General features: G+C 45.4%; 1 protein-coding gene across 1 annotated transcript in view; it reads right to left on the reverse strand.

The window, feature by feature from the left end:
* Window positions 1-20,456, reverse strand: part of CLMP (CXADR like cell adhesion molecule) — a 134,468-nt gene that overhangs the window by 12,244 nt on the left and 101,768 nt on the right. The window contains exons 3-5 of the mRNA XM_039470678.2: window positions 1,778-1,979; window positions 595-762; window positions 15-137 (exon numbers count right to left, since the gene is read on the reverse strand). Coding sequence (XP_039326612.2) covers window positions 15-137; window positions 595-762; window positions 1,778-1,979 — 493 coding nt within the window. The remainder of the gene's footprint in view (window positions 1-14; window positions 138-594; window positions 763-1,777; window positions 1,980-20,456) is intronic.

The raw sequence follows: 20,456 nt of genomic DNA on the forward strand, positions 1-20,456 counted from the left end.
CTTTGGATGCTTACACTGTACAGTTACCCGTACCACACAGCTCTCCTTCCCAGCTTCATTGCCGGCTGTGCACTGGTAGAGTCCGGAGGAGGACATGGTAAGATTCTGCAGCAGAACTCTCCCAGGGTTGTTGTAGTCTGCACAAGCAGAAAGAGTGACTGTAAATTCCTTTAGTGATGGTATCTATATTTCTTGTTGATTGTATCACTGACTTGAGATTCTCGTACTATTTGATAAGGATGAAATGATGGAAAATATACCCTTTGGGAACATGAGAAGAAAGGTAAACATTCTTTTAAGGTGTAGCACATCCTCAAAAGTTAGAAAGGTTATGAACATTTAAGGGATACTAAACATATTTAGATACAGTGGATTTATGTAGTACATTTTTCTAGTCTCTTTTACGACTTTTACATGTCATTTGAGGAAAGAAAAGACAGATTTTCTGTCCTAGTTAATGGATTTTAAAAATGGAAGTTCAGTAGGTTCAGCAGGGTATTTCAGGTCACATAGTGAGTTGCTGACAAAGCCGATTTAGAACTTGTGGATAGAGCACCATCTTGTTGGCTCTGGGTTGGTGAGAAGATGACTTACCAATCCTAGATTTGGGAGGCAGACGTTCGTCCTCTCCCTCCTTCTCCCGGATTCGCTGCCAGTAATACACAATGGGCTCTGTGCCAGAGGATGACTCACACTGCAAAGTCAGGTCACTTCCTTCTGTCAGCTCTCCTTCCATCTCGCACTTGGGCTTGGATGGTCTCACTGGCAACAACAACAACAAGCAAAGTGTAATGATTCAAAGATCCCCAAACACCAGATTCAATAGAAAAACTGTGTCCTATTGTGTTGTTTCTCCAGCCATCCGTTTTGGTCATCTTTTGAGTGGGGATTAATGTAGCCTTGCTTTACATTACCCCCAGAAAAACATCCACCTCCATATCCTAAGCACACATACCCCCAGTTCCAGCTGCTATCAGTGGTGCTGTTGTAATTTTGGGGGGCTACCTCAGAAACTCCCTCATTACTTCTCAAAGAAGACACATTATTATTGGACATTTTAGGAAAGTTGAGCAAGGTTTTACTGATACTGAAACAAGTGTATTAATTTAGAAGCAATTAAGTAGAACTTAGCAGCTCTTGCTGTCAAAAAACAGAACTGAATTTGAAATCTGAGAGACTTAAATATGAAGATCCCAGTTAAATATTAGAGAATATTTACATTTTGTAATGGACAACTATGGAAAATTGCTCATATTTTCATTTTTTATTATGGCTATAATACAGAATACAGATTTTTTTTTTCTTTTTTGAGATGGAGTCTCGTTCTGTCGCCTAGGCTGCAACCTCCACCTCCCAGGTTCAAGCTATTCTCTTGCTTCAGCCTCCTGAGTTGCTGGGATTACAGGTGCGCACCACCATACCCTGCTAATTTTTGTATTTTTAGTAGAGACGGGGTTGGTCAGGCTGGTCTCAAACTCCTGATCATGCCTGGCTAATTTTTGTATTTTTAGTAGAGACCATGTTGGTCAGGCTGGTCTTAAACTCCTGACCTCATGATCCGCCTGCCTCGGCCTCCCAAAGTGCCGGGATTACAGGTGTGAGCCACCATGCCTGGCCAAGATACTCATTTCTTCCCAGGGAACTGGATGAGGTGACCTCTGAATGTATAATACAAAGTACTGAACATACAGTTTTGTGTCACCATGATGCATATGGCTATCACTCATAGATACCTCAGAAATAAGGTGTAGACATTCACCTTGGCATCCTATCTTACCTAAGACTTTTAAGATGACATGGCTCCACACGTAGCGCCCTGAATTCTTAACCTTGCAAGTGTACCGACCCTCATCACTGGGCTTCAGAGGTTCAATCTGCAAGGAGGCGTCTCCTGCCAGGAAATTGGAAGCAAAGGCCACTCGGCCTTTCTGTTCCTCAGTCAAGTTATTGTAGACGTGATGACTGGAGTAAGTGATCACCTGTGGGATAGACCGAGGCAGAGTCAAGCAGCGTAACTCTCAGCCTGCCTTTCCTGATGGTGTCAAGAAGAGGAAAGGGAGTACTCCCAGTAGCACAAAGTGGTCAAGCCTGGGGCTAAGAGTCCAGGAGACCTCTGTTCTGCATAAAAGTACAGTACATTTTGCCTCGGCCTTGTTTGTCCTTACAAAAATAGTAACACTTTATATTTGTGTAGGATTTTGTTATAAAGTATTAATTATTAAATGCGCAGAACCAGTCCGTCTTATAGGTAAGGAATTTTGAGTTACATACTGAAGGTCATATAGCTAAGTCAAGAAAAGGAGGAAAATGTGCAAGTGTAGAACTACACATACATTAAGCATAGACTTGCGAGAGGAAAATAAACCTCAGGACTCCCGGATCACTAAGCCAAAGAGAAGGTCAAGCTTGGAACTGTGTCCTGCAAACCTGCCTTCCATTCTATTCCTGAATAAAATAGCTACAAAGATAGAAAAGCTACAGTCGTCCCTCATAATTTGCCCACAAGGAAATTGCTTGTGAACAAAGGACAGACAGAACTCAAAGTTACCCCTCTGCACTCATGAGACAAATGCATATCTGATTTCTTCCTTTGCCTATTTCACTAAGCTGGACTAAGGCATACATGATTTATTCCTGTAAATTGGGTATTCCGTGAAAGCCTAATCAGAATCTCGAAAGAATGCAACCAGTTGTCTCTTATCTCCCGAAGACCTGGAAGCCCCTCCCTGATTCAGGTTTTCCCACCTTTCCAGACCGAGCCAATGTACATCTTACATATATTGATTGATGTCTCATGCCTCCTTGAAATGTAGAAAACTAAACTGTGTCCTGACCACCTTGGGGATATTCCCTCAGGACCTCCTGAGGCTGTGTCAGGGTGCATCCTTAACCTTGGCAAAATATACTTTCTAAATTGAGACCGGTTTCAGATACCTTTTGGTTTGTAGATTATTTGTGAAAGGGCACACAATAAGAGGTAGTTGACTCCAAGGAGAATAGAGAGAATGGAAGATAAAGATGGGGAGGAGACTCATCTTTCTCCTGCATACTCCTTTCTTTTTTTTCTTCTTGAGACAGAGTCTTGCTCTGTCACCTAGGCTGGAGTGCAGTGGTGTGATCTTGGTTCACTGCAACCTCCACTTGTCTGGTTCAAGCCGGTCTCCTGCCTCAGCCTCTGAGTAGCTGGGATTACAGGCGCCTGAATAGCACACCTAGCTAATTTTTTGTGTTTTTAGTATAGACAGGGTTTCGCCACGTTGGCCAGGCTGGTCCCGAACTTCTGGGATTACAGGTGTGAGCCACAGCGCCTGGCAAACCTCTTCTTTGCTTCAAGTAATTTATAATCCAGTGAGATTAACAGGAAAGACATAACAGAGAAAAAGAAACGATTTATTTGAAATAATATCAAGGAAGTGTCCCAGAAAAGTTGGTGGCATTTGAGCTAGGCTTTGAGAGGCAAGGAGAAAAGGCCTGAAGGGAGCATTCCAGATACACAGAAGGGCACTAAAAAAGGCATGCAAGCATATAGGCATCTCCCAGGCACATTTCAGCTGCAGCTGTTCCAAATTGTTTCACTCTACTTAAGCCCTTAACCCTGCCCTCAATCACGTGATGCTCTAAAGCTCCTCAGTTCCTTTCCTGAGAATGTTCAAAGCTATCCAATGAAATGTCCATCAATTCTTTTCATTTATCAAAACTCTTCAGTATAATCATTCACTTTTAACACCTTTCTGAGAAAAATATGTTTTCTTCTTTGCATATTCTTTTTATTCAGCAAATGTTAGCTTGTGTCAGTACCATGGCCATCGCTTAGAAAATAAGCAGGAAGGACACTTCCTACACTGAACTTCTTAGGGTGTTGGGGGTTGTGGGGGAGGAAATGGAAGAGTAACAGGGAAGAGGATATAAAATACTCTACCTTGATGTTAAATAATATACTTAAAATATTTTCATTCAATATTACCCTTACATTTCAAACACTAAACTCTACCAACCACTTTTTTTTTGTGACAGTCTCACTCTGTCTTCCATGGCTGGAGTTTAGTGGCATGATCTTGGCTCACTTCAACCCTCGCCTCCTGGGTTCAAGTGATTCTCTGGCTTCAGCCCCTTGAGTAACTGAGATTACAGTCCTGCACCACCACACCTGGCTAATTTTTGTATTTTTAGTAGGGATGGGGTTTCGCCAGGTTGTGCAGACTTGTCTCAATTCCTGACTTCAAGTGATCTGTCAAAGTGTTGGGATTACGGGTGTGAGCCACTGTGCCCATCCCGTATTTCTATTCCTAACACATTTTTGAGCTCCAGTTTTATATTTCCAGCTGTCCGGCTGTATGTTATTGTTCTCTTTAATGTATTCTGCATACTGCAACTGCTGTCAGGTAATTATTTTTTTTGTAGAGACAAGGTCCCAATCTGTTGCCTAGGTTGGAGTGCTGTGGCACCATCGTAGTTCACTGTAGCCTCAACCTCCTGGGCTCACGGGATTCTCCCGCCACAGCCTTCCACATAGCTGGGACTATAGGCATGACCCACCATGCCTGGCCCCAAGTTAATTTTAATGTAAAATTCACATGAGCTCTTTTCCAGCTCAGAAACTTTTTTTTTTTTTTTTTTTTTTTGAGACGGAGTTTCCCTCTTGTTACCCAGGCTGGAGTGCAATGGCGCGATCTAGGCTCACCGCAACCTCCGCCTCCTGGGTTCAGGCAATTCTCCTGCCTCAGCCTCCCGAGTAGCTGGGATTCCAGGCACGCGCCACCATGCCCAGCTAATTTTTTGTATTTTTAGTAGAGACGGGGTTTCACCATGTTGACCAGGATGGTCTTGATCTCTTGACCTCGTGATCCACCCGCCTTGGCCTCCCAAAGTGCTGGGATTACAGGCTTGAGCCATCGCGCCCGGCCTCCAGCTCAGAAACTTTTAATGGCTCCCCACCACCTCTGAATGATGACCAGACAGCCTAGGAGTCTCAAAGTAGCCTCTACATTATCTTCTCAATCTCATTCCTTGTTTAGTCCACTTCACATACCTGGGTGAAATAAGACTACATTATTTCCCTTTCTCTAATATTAGAGTTATGCTTTATTTGTGCTCCTGTGCCGTGGCTCACTGCATTTTCCTACTGAGAAACCCCATTTTGTGTGTGTGTGTGATGGAGTCTCAATTTTTTTTTGGGGGAGACTGAGTCTCTTTCTGTCACCAGGCTGGACTGCAGTGGTGCAATCTGGGCTGACTGCCACCTCCGTCTCCCGGGTTCAAGCAATTCCCCTGCCTTAGCCTCCCAAGTAACTGGGACTACAGGTGTGCACCACCATGCTCAGCTAGTTTTTTGTATATATATATATTTTTTGAGACGGAGTTTTGCTCTTGTTACCCAGGCTGGAGTGCAATGGCGCGATCTCGGCTCACCACAACCTCCGCCTCCTGGGTTCAGGCAATTCTCCTGCCTCAGCCTCCTGAGTAGCTGGGATTACAGGCACGCACCACCATGCCCAGCTGATTTTTTTGTATTTTTAGTAGAGACGGGGTTTCACCATGTTGACCAGGATGGTCTCGATCTCTTGACCTTGTGATCCACCCGCCTCGGCCTCCCAAAGTGCGGAGATTACAGGCTTGAGCCACCGCGCCCGGCCTAGATTTTTGTATTTTTAGTAGAGATGGAGGTTTCACCAGGTTGGCCGGGATGGTCTCAATCTCTTGACTTCGTGATCTGCCTGCCTCGGCCTCTCAGAGTACTGCGATTACAGGCATGAGCCACCGTACCAGGCCGATGAAATCTCACTTTGTCACCCAGGCTGGAATGTGCAATGGTGTGGTCTTGGCTCACTGCAGCCTCCGCCTACCTGGTTCAAGTGATTCTCCCGCCTCAGTCTCCCAAGTACCTGGTATTATAGGTGTGTGCTACCACACTTGGCTAATTTTTGTATTTTTAGTAGAGATTGGGTTTCGCTATGTTGGCCAGGCTGTTCTGAAACTCCTGATCTGCCGGCCTCGGCTTCCCAAAGTACTAGAATCACAGACCTGGGCAATTTTCTTGTTTTTTTATTTTTTAGAGATGAGATTTCATCATGTTGTCCAGGATGGTCTCGATCTCCTGACCTTGTGATCCACCCCTCCTCGGCCTCCCAAACTGCTGGGATTACAGGTGTGAGCCACCATGCCTGGCCAATTTTTTTATTTTTAATAGATATGGGGTCCCCTTCTGTTGCCCAGGCTGGTAGGATAACTTTTTTAAGTAACAAGGTTTTTTTTTTTGTTGTTGTTGTTGACACGGAGTTTCACCCTTGTTACCCAGGCTGGAGTGCAATGGCGCGATCTCGGCTCACCGCAACCTCCGCCTCCTGGGCTCAGGCAATTCTCCTGCCTCAGCCTCCTGAGTAGCTGGGATTACAGGCACGTGCCACCATGCCCAGCTAATTTTTTGCACTTTTAGTAGAGACGGGGTTTCACCATGTTGACAAGGATGGTCTCGATCTCTCAACCTCGTGATCCACCCGCCTCGGCCTCCCAAAGTGCTGGGATTACAGGCTTGAGCCACCGCGCCCGGCAATATTCCATGCTGATGGGAAATTCCATCTTTTTTTTTGAGACGGAGTTTCGCCCTTGTTACCCAGGCTGGAGTGCAATGGCGCGATCTCGGCTCACCGAAACCTCCGCCTCCTGGGTTCAGGCAATTCTCCTGCCTCAGCCTCCTGAGTAGCTGGGATTACAGGCACGCGCCACCATGCCCAGCTAATGTTTTGTATTTTTAGTAGAGACGGGGTTTCACCATGTTGACCAGGATGGTCTCGATCTCTCGACCTCGTGATCCACCCGCCTCGGCCTCCCAAAGTGCTGGGATTACAGGCTTGAGCCACCGCGCCCGGCTATAGGATAACTTTTTTAAAGAAAAGGCAAAACTATGACTCTCATATAGATAGAAAATAAATGTCAAGTGTTTTCTTTCACTTAATGATAGAATCAGTAAGGTGTTATAACCAGTTTAAATGAAAATTAGGACTGCAAGAGATTTAGATTCTCCTTGGGACAAAATTCATTCACATCTTTATGACCAAGATTGATTTGCACTGCTATGGATCAGAAACATGGGCATCTCTATCAGCCATCCACAAGTAAATTTGTATTTCTGTGGAAATTAATATATGAGAAAAATGAGACCCTAACTCATTTTCAGAAAACTTGAACTCGGGCTGGGTGCGGTGGCTCACGCCTGTAATCCCAGCACTTTGGGAGGCCGAGGTGGGTGGATCACAAGGTCAAAAGATCGAGACCATTCTGGTCAACATGGTGAAACTCCGTCTCTACTAAAAATACAGAAAATTAGCCGGGCATGGCGGTGCGTGCCTGTAATCCCAGCTACTCAGGAGGCCAAGGCAGGAGAATTGCCTGAACCCAGGAGGTGGAGGTTGCCGTGAGCCAAGATCGTGCCATTGCACTCCAGCCTGGGTAACAAGAGCGAAACTCTGTCACCAAAAAAAAAAAAAGAAAAGAAAAGTTGAACTCGAAAGCTTTTAGACTCTAAAAGGTGAAGAACCTTGCCCAAGTTGAATTTCAGAGCTCACACTGAAGCCCAGGATTTCTGAAGGTAAATCCCTATCCTTCCTCCCTTCCCCATAACATGCAGCTTTCCTCCCTCCCCTCTCCACGACATTCAGCTTCTATTGAAAATAATGCAGCTGGGCAAGGTGGCTCAAGCCTGTAACCCCAGCACTTTGGGAGGCTGAAGCAGGTGGATCAACTGAGGTCCAGAGTTCAAGACCAGCTAGCCAACATGGCAAAATCCCCTCTCTACTAGAAAATACAAAAATTAGCCAGGCGTGGTAGCAGGCACCTGTAATCCTAGCTTCTCTGGAGGATGAGGGAGGGAGAATTGCTTGAACCCGAGAGACAGAGGTTGCACTGAGCTGAGATCCTGCCACTGCACTCCAGCCTAGGTGACAGAGCAAGACTCTATCTTAAAAAAATAAAATAAAAATCCATCAACACAATGCAGTGCACTCAATCAGGATTTTTGTCTTTATTTAACAAATGTACATGGCATGTACTTTTTGCTAGATACTCTTCTTCGTATTTTATTAACTCCTTGCAACAAATTATTAACTCCTTGCACTAAAAAAGTCAGCATGGTGCAGTTACAGTTTAAAACAAGATTAAGGCGGGGTGCAGTGGCTCACACCCATAATCCCAGGACTTTTGGAGGCTGAGATGTGCAGATCGCTTGAGCTCAGGAGTTTGAGACCAGCCTTGGCAACATGGCAAAACCCTGGTGTAAAAAAATACAAAAGTTAGCCTGAAATGATGGTAGGTGCCTGTAGTCTCAACTTCTCAAGAGGCTGATGTTGGAAGGATTACTTGAGCGTGAGAGATGAGGTTGCAGTGAGCCAAGATTGTACCACTGCACTGTACTCCAGCTTAGCAACAGAGAGAGATCCAGTCTCAAATAATAGGAAAAAAAAAAAAGGTTAAGGTGGTGAGTTTCCAATAAAATACTTAAGATTTCAGGCCATCCTTTTGTTTAATAAATATTTGCTGAGTGCCTCTATGAGGTAAGTACACATACCTTAATTTGAAACTAGGGCAGCTGCAGTGTAATCCTGCTAGCATGGGAATAGTTCTGGCGCCTCTTATAATCATGGTAAACATCACTAATTATAACTGTACGTTTCCACTGGGGACTGTGCATCCCAGGGAGGAGTTTTTAGGGCCAGGGAGACGTTTCTATGCTATTGTTTGTTTGTTTGATTTTGAGAGGGAATCTTACCCAGGCTGGAATGCAGTGACACAATCTTTGCTCACTGGAACCTTTGCCTCCTGAGTTGCTGGGACTACAGGCATGCACCACCATGCCTGGCTGATTTTTGTATTTTTAGTAGAGATGGGCTTTCACCATGTTGGCCAGACTGGTCTCAAACTCCTCACCTCAGGTGAGCCACCCATCTTGGCCTCCCAAACTGTTGAAATTACAGGTGTGAGTCACCTTGCCTGGCCCTTACCAGCACCACATCTAAGTAGTTGCTTAGTCATGCCTTGTTTTTTTCTCTCAGTCAGATAAGACCTATGAACTCTGACACAGAAAAAAATGCACATATTATTTTGCAGATAATTCCATGGGGTTCCTAGCACTCAAGGGAAAGCCCTCTGCTTTAGATACAGACAGGGAAGTGCTAGGAGCCCTTCTCCTGGATGTGGTACTTGTTTGTTTGTTTTAAATGCTTGCAGGGGCCAGACGTGGTACTTTGAGAGACCAAGGTTGGTGGTTTGCTTGAGCCTAGGAGGTTGAGGCTATAGTGGGCCAAGACTGTGCCACTGCAATCCAGCCTGGGTGATAGAGTGAGACCCTGTCTCAAAAAATAAATTTTTAAAAAATGTATCAGCCAGTATGGGCCTGAGGAAAAAAACAAATTAAAAAAAAAAAAAAAAAGTGTGGCCTGATGTGGTGGCTCACGCCTGTAATTCAAGCACTTTGGAGGCCAAAGCGGGCGGATCACCTGAGGTTGGGAGTTCAAGACCAGCCTGACCAACATGGGGAAACCCCGTCTTTAAAAAAAAAAAAAAAAATGACTGGGTGCAGTGGCTCATGCCTGTAATCCTAGCACTTTGGGAGGCCCAGGTGAGTGGATCACTTGAGGTCAGGAGTTCGAGACCAGCCTGGCCAACATAGTGAAACTCCATCTCTACTAAAAAATACAAAAATTAAGACAGGTAGCTGGGTGAAGTGGCTCATGCCTGTAATCCCAGCACTTTGGGAGGCAGGCAGATCACCTGAGGTCAGGAGTTCGAGACCAGCCTCACCAACATGGAGACACTTTGTCTCTACTAAAACTACAAAAATTAGTTGGGTGTGGGGGTACATGATTGTAATTCTCAGGCAGGAGAATTGCTTGAATTTGGGAGGTGGAGTTTGCAGTGAGCCGATCACGCCATTGTACTCCAGCCTGGGCAACAAGAGCGAAACTCCATTTCAGAAAAAAAAAGAAAAAGGAAAAGAAGACAGGGTGTGATGGTGTGCACCTAAAAACCCAGCAACTCAGGAGGCTGAGGCAGGAGAATCGATTGAACCTGGGAGACGGAGGTTGCAGTGAGTGGAGATTATGCCACTTGACTCCAGCCTGGGCAACAGAAAGACTCCATCTCAAAAAACAAAAATAAAAAAGTGAAATAAATAAGTATTTGTGGGGTGTTGTTGGCCCCACATCCTGTTAACACTATATGAAGGGTAGGTTTCTTGGCAGGTGGAAGAGCTGCCTTAGTAATGCAAAACTGCTGGAATAGTTGGAAAAGAAGGAATTGCATTAGCAACAGGAAAGCACTGGAAGCTTTAGAGTTTGTCTGCACTTAAAGACTGAAAGTAAGGGCTGACACCTGGAGATAAGGCACGTAAGCTTGGAACACTTCGTAGGTGCTCAGTTAATGTTTCTCTTTCTTTCTTATTTGTCCGAATTCCCCCAGATGCATAATCACCTACAATGAAGTCAGTTTGTGCTTTCTAGGAGAATGAAAAGAGGCAAAACCTAGAAGACAGTAAAGTGCTTAGGATGTTTTGGGGTTTGTGGGCTTTGGGAGGTGGGTGACCTTTTTGGCCTGAGGGCTTTGGAATTTCTTTCTTGTTTATTTTATTTATTTTTGAGATGGAGTTTTGCTCTTGTTGCCCAGACTGGAGTGCAGTGGCGTAATCTCCACTCATTGCAACCTCCGCCTCCTGGGTTCAAGCGATTCTCCTGCCTCAGACTCCCAAGTAGCTGGAATTACAGGCACGCACTGCCACGCCCACTGATTTTATATTTTTAGTAGAGACGGGGTTTCACCATGTTGGTCAGCTAGTCTCGAACTCCTGACCTCAGGTGATCCACCTGCCTTAGCCTCCTAAAGTGTTGGGAATACAGGCGTGAGCCATAGTGCCCAACCACTTATTTTAGCATTTGGACTAGCATCTGGAGATGCCTTTGTCTCAAAAGGTATATTTGAATTGGAGAATCTTAGTAGCTTGTGGTCCAGAATAAAACTGGGCAGCGTTGGACTACTAGAACAACAGAAAGGCAAGCACTTTCAAACATTTTGATCACGCCTGTAATCTCAGCACTTTGGGAGGCCGAGGCGGATGGATCACGAGGTCAAGAGATTGAGACCATCAACATGGTGAAACCCCATCTCTACCAAAAATACCAAAAAATTAGCTGGGCATGGTGGCGCGTGCCTGTAATCCCAGCTACCTCAGGAGGCTGAGGCAGAATTGCCTGAACCCAGGAGGCGGAGGTTGCGGTGAGCCGAGATCGCGCCATTGCACTCCAGCCTGGGTAACAAGAGTGAAATTCCGTCTCAAAAAAAAAAAAAAAAAAAAAAAAAAAAAGAAATACATTTTTCAAGGCAGGGCACAGCAGCTCAAGCCTGTAATCTCAGCATTTTGGGAGGCCAAGGTGGGCGGATCACCTGACGTTGGGAGTTTGAAACCAGCCTGACCAACATGGAGAAACCCTGTCTTCACTAAAAATACAAAAAATTAGCCTGGCGTGGTGGCACATGTCTGCAGTCCCAGCTACTCAGGAGGCTGAGTCAGGAGAATCACTTGAACTTGGCAAGTGGAGGTTGCTGTGAGCTGAGATTGCACCACTGCACTCCCACCTGGGTGAAAGAGCAAGACTCATCTCAAAAAAAGAAAAAAAAAAAAGGCTGGGTATGGTGGCTCAACCCTTTAATCCCAGCACTTTAGGAGGCCCAGGTGGGCAGATCACCTGAGGTTAGGAGTTCAAGACCAGGCTGGCCAACATGGTGAAACCCTGTCTCTACTGAAAATACAAAAATTAGCAGGTCATCATGATTGTGTCTAATCCCAGCTACTCAGGAGGCTGAGGCATAAGAATCACCTGAGGCAGCTGGGTGTGGTGGCTCATGTCTGTAATCCAAGCACTTTGGAGGCTAAGGTGGGCGGATCACCTGAGGTCAGGAGTTCAAGACCAGCCTGACCAACATGGTGAAACCCCGTCTTTAAAAACAAAAAAAAAAACCAAAAAAAACCAAAAAATCCTCTGGTCTCGGTGGCTCATACCTGTAATCCTAGCACTTTGGGAGGCTGAGGTGGGTGGATCACCTGAGGTCAGGAGTTCAAGACCAGCCTGGCCATCATGGTGAAACCCCATCTTTTTTTTTTTTTTTTTTTTTTTTTGAGACGGAGTTTCGCTCTTGTCACCCAGGCTGGAGTGCAATGGCGCGATCTCGGCTCACCGCAACCTCCGCCTCCTGGGTTCAGGCAATTCTCCTGCCTCAGCTTCCTGAGTAGCTGGGATTACAGGCACGCACCACCATGCCCAGCTAATTTTTTGTATTTTTAGTAGAGACGGGGTTTCACCATGTTGACCAGGTTGGTCTCGATCTCTCGACCTTGTGATCCATCCGCCTCGGCCTCCCAAAGTGCTGGGATTACAGGCTTGAGCCACCGCGCCCGGCCTTTTTTTTTTTTTTTTAAAAAAAGAATCACCTGAGCTCTGAAGGTGGAAGTTGCAGTGAGCCGGAATCACACCATTGCACTCCAGACTGGGCTACAAGAGCGAGACTCCCATCTCAAAAAAAAAAAAAAAAAAAAAGCCCGGGCACGGTGGCTCATGCCTGTAATCCCAGCACTTTGGGAGGCCAAGACGGGTGGATCACGAGATCAAGAGATCAAGACCATCCTGGTCAACATGGTGAAACTCTGGCTCTACTAAAAATACAAAAAATCACCTGGGCATGGTGGTGCGTGCCTGTAATTCCAGCTACTCGGGAGGCTGAGGCAGGAGAATTGCCTGATTGCCTGAACCAGGAGGCGGAGGTTGCAGTGAGCCGGGATCGCGCCATTGCACTCCAGCCTGGGTAACGAGCGAAACTCTGTCTGAAAAAAAAAAAAAAAAAAAAAAAAAAAGCCAGGCATGGCAGTGCACCCTTGGAATCCCAGCTACTTGGGAGGCTGAGGCAGGACAATTGCTTGAACCCGGAAAGCGGAGGTTGCAGTTAGCCGAGATCATGCCATTGCACCTCCAGCCTGGGCAACAAGAGTGAAACTGTCTCAAAAAAAGAAAAGAAAGAAAAGAAAAAAGAAATAAAACACATTTTGGGTCCAGGGGCTCATGCCTGTAATTCCAGGACTTTGGGAGGCCAAGGCGGGCAGATTGCTTGAGGCCAGGAGTTCCAGACCAGCCTGGTCAACGTGGTGAAACTCCATCTCTACTAAAAATACAAAAATTAGTGGGGCATGGTGGCACACACCTGTAATCTCAGCTACTTGGGTGGCTGAAGCAGGAGAATTGCTTGAGCCCAGGAGACAAAGTTTTCAGTGAGCCAAGATTGTGCCACTGCACTCCAGTCAAAAAAAAAAAAAGAAACATATTTTTCTTTTTTTTTTTTTTGAGAGAGAGGGTCTCACTCTGTGGCCCAAGCTGGAGTGCAGTGGAGCCATCTCGGCTCACTGCAACCTCTGCCTCCTGGGTTCAAGCAATTCTCCTGCCTCAGCCTCTGGAGTAGCTGGGGCTATAGGCACAAACCACCACGTCCAGCTGTTTTTTGTATGTTTATTAGAAATGGGGTTTCACCATGTTGACCAGGCTGGTCTGGAACTCCTGACCTCAAGTGATGTGCCTGCCTCTGCTTCCCAAAGTGCTGGGATTACAGGCTTGAACCACCACGCCTGGCCAGAAACACGTTTTTCTTCATGACACAGTGTACACATATATAACTAAAACATGAGTATAGGTGCAGTACACGCTGATATTGTCTAGTGTATGTTAAAAGAAAACAAAACAAAAACAAAATGTCTTATCCTTTAGGGTCCATTGATTTGTTGTGATACAGATTTTGAATAAACGCTGTGCCAGGCTGCAGTGATTTCGAGAACTGGCTGAAAGGTCAAATGATCTGCAAACAGAAGCCTCTCCACTGACAGCTGTGTGCCTGGCTCTGATCACTTATCCTTTCTAAGCCTTGAGATCCTGAACTGTAAAAGGGGCCTGTGTTACTTCATAGGATTTTTGTGGGAATGAGACAGTAAGCACTCAAGTGTTAGCATCATCATTTTTATTTATTTTTTTATTTATATGTGTCTCTCTCTGTCACCAGGCTGGAGTGCAGTGGTGCGTTCTCGGCTCACTGCAACCTCCAACTCCCTGGTTCAAGTGATCGTCCTGCCTTAACTTCCTGAGTAGGTGGAACTAAAGGCACATGCCACCATGCCCAGCTAATTTTTGTATTTTTTTCTAGTACAGACAGGTTTCACCATGTTGGCCAGGATGGTCTAGATTTCCTGACCTCGTGATCCACCCACCTCTGCCTCCCAAAGTGCTGGGATTACAGGTGTGAGCCATCGCGCCCGGCCAGCATCATCATTTTTATTAGCCTGGTTCTGGGTTCAAGAACGCCCCTAAGGTTTTAAAAATTGTTCGGCTCAGTACCCAAAGGATACAGAATATTCTGTTCCTGGAAAGAGCTGGGTCTGGTTGCATTTTCTCAGGGCCCAATAACAAGAAGCAGACAAACTAGGAAAGAAGGTATCGATTGCTATAACTGGATACAGGGAGAAGGTCAGAGATAATTCCACCAGACCAACTCAAAAGTGTTACAATTTTCTTAATGCTTATATAGGTTGGGGTTATGTGCATATGTGCAGTATAGCATTTGCCTAAGTCTATAGGTAACTAATTTTGTTTCAAGTGGAAGTTCAGAGGCCAAAAAGAAAAAATGCTTGCTAAGTCCGATTAAGCTGTGGGGGTCCCAGTACCTTCAAGGCCTGTCTACTGTGGTACTGGAGTGATTCTTTTCTTCCCTTCTTCCCTCCTTCTCTCCCTCCCTTCCTCCCTTCCTTCCTTCCTCTCGTTCTCTCTTTTTTTCTTCAGACAGAGTCTCATTCTGTCACCCAGGCTGGAATGTAGTGGCATGATCTTGGCTCACTGCAACCTTTGCCTCCTGGGTTCAAGCAATTCTCCTGCCTCAACCTCCCGAGTAGCTGGGACTATAGGCACATGCCACCACACCCTGCTAATTTTTGTATTTTTAGTAGAGACAGGGTTTTGGCATGTTAGTCAGCCTGGTCTCGAACCCCTGACCTTAAGTGATCTGCCCACCTCAGCCTCCCAAAGTGTTGGGATTACAGGCATGAACCACCATCCCAGCTGAAGGATTCTTTCTTTTTTTTTGGGGGGGGGGCGGGGAACGGAGTTTTGCTTTTGTTACCCAGGCTGGAGTGCAATGGCGTGATCTCGGCTCACCGCAACCTCCACCTCCTGGGTTCAAGCAATTCTCCTGCCTCAGCCTCCCGAGTAGCTGGGACTACAGGTGCATGCCACCATGCCCAGCTAATTTTTGTATTTTTAGTAGAGATGGGGTTTCACCTTGTTGACCAAGATGGTCTCGATCTCTTGACCTCGTGATCCACCTGCCTCGGCCTCCCAAAGTGCTGGGATTATAGGTGTGAGCCACTGTGCCCAGACTGAAGGATGATTTCTATCTTATCTCATTTACAGCTTGGTCCAAAGAGCTGCCTTAGACTTTCCAATAAATCTATTCAAACAGCTGCCTCTGTTACCTTGACTTGTTTCAGATTTCGTCGACTCAAGAAGGGTCCTGGCATCAGGAATGTGAGACTGTCTCCATTATTTTGACTTGCTCCAGGATAGGGAGAAGCCTAGGCAAGGTTCCTACTGACCATATGTTTCATTTCTAGCTTTGATGTCTGGGCACTGATTTCCCTAGGTTTAACTAATTATTTGCTCCGTGTTAAGGGAGCGCTGTGGAAATTTGTTTGTTACTGGAGAGCTATGCAGGTCTGTCTGTGACTGTCACACAGTCCTGTCTGTTTGGCTATTAGGGAGAAATGGCCTGCCACAATTCCACACATTTGTGTAGCAAAATTTCCCTGGCCGAAAATCTGTTTCCCATCTCCGGTGCATGCTGCTGAAGGCCTGACCTTCTGAATGTTACACTATGCAGTGCAGTCTGGACTGTACCTCATCTTTTACCTCTGCCCTCACATCTCTGCATCTCGTAGTCCCCAAACCTGATGCTTCTTGATTCCGAATACTGTCTTCTGATAGATCTCAGCTTCAATTTTGCAGTTTTTTTCCTTCTGAAATGCCTTTTTTTCTTCTATTTTTGCCTCAATATCACCTATACAAGGTCTCAAGATCAAGCTCAAGGACCATTTTCCGTATATAGCCTTCTTGGCTCCCCAGTTAGAATGGTGACTTCCTGCTTCAGGTTTTGGTGTTTGGGGCATACCTCTACCACAGTGCTTATTAGTACATTCAAGTAGATCTGACTATATCTGCTTTTCCTCCCTTTCCCTAAAATCCTGTCTATACAACACACACAAAGACACACACACACATGAGCAAAGATACACTTTTTTTTGTTTTGTTTTTTTTTAAGATGGGGTTTCACCATGATGGCCAGGCTGGTCTTGGAACTCCTGACCTCAGGTGATCCACCCACCTCGGCCTCCCAAAGTGCAAGGATTACAGGCGTGAGCCACCACTCCCGGCAAGACACACATTTTTAAGAGACAGATTGCACTGTTTTGCCCAGGCTGAGACTGTCTCGGTATTTAATGAAGAAAAAAGGAATCACATACAGGTAAGCATCTGACATCTTTGGAAAGGAGAAATTATACAGTTGCAAGATAGTCTTTTTTTTTTTTTTTGAGACTCTGTCATCCAGACTGGAGTGCAGTGGTGTGATCTCAGCTCACTATGACCTCCCTCTCGCAGGTTCAAGCAATTTTCCTGCCTCAGTCTCCCAAGTAGCTGGGACTGCAGGCACCCACCACCACACCTGGCTAATTTTTTGTGTGTATTTTTAGTAGAGACAGGGTTTCACCATGTTGGCCAGGCTGGTTTCAAACTCTTGACCTCAAGTGATCTGCCCACCTTGGCCTCCCAAAGTACTAGGATTATAGGTGTGAGCCACTGCGCCTGGCCTATTTTGTTTTTAATTTTAAGAAATGTAGTGCTGAGACTAAGCAGTTCATTGGGGTATGATGGGAGAAAAATGAGCATCAGCTTAATCCTCTTGCAAACAAAGAAAAAAGTTCAAAATAGGAATTTCAGTGGTTTGGGGCTGTTAGTATTATGACATTCCTGGTGGACCTGGGACAGTTTTTTAGGACTTGTATAGAACAGATGGAGCAGCTCAACTTTCTGGCAGTCATTCTGCTGTGCCATCACCTGCAGAGCCATCGTAAAACTGCTTTGAATGGAGATGGATGCAGATATCTCTTGATGTTTTAGATCAGGATTTTCCTACCATTTGGTGTTTTCTCAGAGAAGCCTACACAGCACATATTACACTTTCAAATTATTTATGAAGGTAATACAGCTAGTGGTTCACAGACCAGGCACTGAGGTCAGGGCGCCTAATTTGGTTTTTGTTCGTTTGTTTTGAGACTGTCTCCCTCAGTCACCCAGGCTGGAGTGTAGTGGCACCATCTCTGCTCACTGCAGCCTCGACTTCCCATGCTCCAGCCATTCTCCTACCTTAGCCTCACAAGTGGCTGAGATGATAGGCCCGAGCCACCGTGGCCAGCTCATTTTTATATTTTAGTAGCGATGGGGTTTCACCATGTTGCCCAGGCTGGTCTTGAATTCCTGACCTCAAGTGGACCTCCCGACTCCACTGGGCCTGGTGCAGCCCAGGGTGCCTAATTTGAAAATGCAAATTAGGTAAACTAAGGCAATTTGTTCACTATGTTTGTGTGTGTACGCACATATGGGCATACCTCAGCTCCTTATTTGTAAAATGGGCCCATTAATCCTGGTTATGAGGATTACATTAACACATTTTAAAAATTGTTTTAGAGATGGGGGTTCTCACTATGTTGCTCAGGTCATCTGGAACTCCTGGCCTCAAGAGATCCTCGCACTTCAGCCTCCTGAGTAGCTGGGACTACAGGCACAAGTTACTGCAACTGGCACATATTAAATTAAATAAGATAATATGTGCTAAGCAGATTTGTACCTGGCATATCACTAATATTTATTGCTGCCTTTGTTACCACCTTTCTTCTTAGCCCTCCCCTCCTTTTTTTTTTTTAAATATTTAATTACTTTATTTAAGAGATAGGGTCTCACTGTGTCACCCAGGTTGGTCTCAGACCCCTGGGTTCAAGCACTCCACCTATCTCAGCCTCATGGGTAGCTAAGATTACAGACACTAGCCAATGTGCCATGATCTTTGTAAAAAATTATTGAATGTCTTTTCACTATAACCTCTAAGAAGGCAAGGATTATGAAGTCTTCTTCACTATTGTATCCTGGTGCCTAGCATGGCATACAGTAAGTGCTAAATAAATTTCTGTAACTTAAATGATTAAATAAATGGACATCCTTGCTTCACAGTATCAACTAAAGACAAGTAGGGAATTGTGACTGCTGAAAGCCATATCAGTGGCTTTTTGAAATCAATAATTAACATCCTAACCCTTATATTCACTTGGCTATATAACCAAGCATCTTTCTTTGTATATAAAGATGGGGTTTCACCATTATGGCCAGGCTGGTCTTGAACTCCTGACCTCAGGTGATCCACCCACCTGGGCCTCCCAAAGTGCTAGGATTACAGGCATGAGCCACCACACCCAGCCCATTTTTTTCTTTAATTCAAATGAAAATACTTGGGTGAAAGTTGGATGTGTGAATTTTTTTTTTTTTTTTTTAAGATGGGGTTTCAGCCGGGCGTGGTGGCTCATGCCTATAATCCCAGCACTTTGGGAGGCCGAGGCGGGTGGATCACGAGGTTAAGAGATCGAGACCATCCTGGTCAGCATGGTGAAACTCCGTCTCTACTAAAAATACAAAAATTAGCTGAGCATGGTGGCGCACGCTTGTAGTCCCAGCTTCTCGGGAGGCTGAGGCAGGAGAATTGCTTGAACCCAGGAGATGGAGGTTGTGGTGAGCCGAGATCGTGCCATTGCACTCCAGCCTGAGTAACAAGCGAAACTCCATCCCCAAAAAAAAGAAAAAAAAAAAAGGAAAAAAAAAGATGGGGTTTCACCATATTGGTGAGGCTGGTCTCAAACTCCTGACCTCAAGTAATCCACCTGTCTTGGCCTCCCAAAGTGCTGGGATTACAGGTGTGAGTCACCGTCTCTGGCCAGATGTGTGAAATTGAGTTTTTTAAATTTTTAAATTTTTATTTTTTAAAAGGAGGGGGCGTTGTTGCTTTGAGGGGAGTTACGCTTATTTTGTTTTTTTGTTTGTTTGTTTGTTTGTTTTTGTCTTTTTGTTTTTTTCCTTTTTGTGGAGAATAGGGTCTCCCTATATTGCCCAGGCAGGTCTTGAACTCCTGGGCTCAAGCTGTCCTCCCACTTCAGCCTCCCTAAGAGCTAGGATTACAGGTGTGAGCCACAGCACCCGGCGTGAAATTGGTAATGAGAAAATTATCCAGTGAAACTTGTTTATTTATTTATTTTTGAGACAGAGTCTTGCTCTGTTGCCCAGGCTGGAGTGCAATGGTGCAGTCTTGGCTCACTACAACCTCTGCCTCCTGGGTTCAAGCTATTCTCCTGCCTTGGCCTCCCAAGTAGCTGAGATTACAGGTGCTGGCTACCATGCCTGGGTATTTTTTTGTATTTTTAGTAGAGACAGGGTCTCGTTATGTTGCCCAGGCTGGTCTTGAACTCCTAACCTCAAGTGATCCATCCACCTTGGCAAAGTGCTGGGATTACAGGCATGAGACACCACACCTAGCCAAAACTTGCTAAAGATAGTAAGACAGACTGTATTCAAGGTGTGGGGGGAGGCATGGTAATAGGTATGAAGACCACTGTGAGACAGAGATGGGGCTTGATTCTGATTCCAGCAAGGACAAGGGGAGTTTACAACAACGAAGGTGCAGCGTGGGGGTCATGAAATTACTAAGAGGGACCATCAGGGCTGAGGGGGTTTCTGGCTGAACCTGTTTGATAGGATTTTTATTGTAGGCAGGACAGGATGACAAGATACCAAGGGTGGAGGATTTTCTCTAACCTTACTTAGCAGCATTCTTGCTCAAAATGTATTCTTTGAGGGCAGAAAGGAAAGCCAAAGATCAGGTCTAGGCAGAAAGACCTAAGGGACCTGCCTCAAGTGCAATAAAAGAAGATAATCTATCAGTAATTCTTGGATTTTTATTATGGGAACACGGGCTTGTAATCACTTCATTCAGAACTGAGAGTATCAAATCTAGGATTGACCAAGAGGCTGGGCACAGTAGCTCATGCCTGTAATCCCAGCACTTTGAGAGGCTGAGGAGGGCAGATCACCTGAGGTCAGGAGTTCGAGACCAGCCTGCCCAACATGGTGAAACCCTGTTTTTACTTAAAAAAAAAAAAAAAAAAAAAAAAAAGACACAAAAATTAGCTGGGTGTGCTGGTGCATGCCTGTGATCCCAGCTACTTGGGAGGGTGAGGCATGAGAATTGCTTGAACCCAGGAGGTAGAGGTTGCAGCGATCTGAGATGGTGCC

Source organism: Saimiri boliviensis, chromosome 6 (genome assembly GCF_048565385.1).
Source record: "Saimiri boliviensis isolate mSaiBol1 chromosome 6, mSaiBol1.pri, whole genome shotgun sequence".
Lineage (NCBI taxonomy): Eukaryota > Metazoa > Chordata > Mammalia > Primates > Cebidae > Saimiri > Saimiri boliviensis.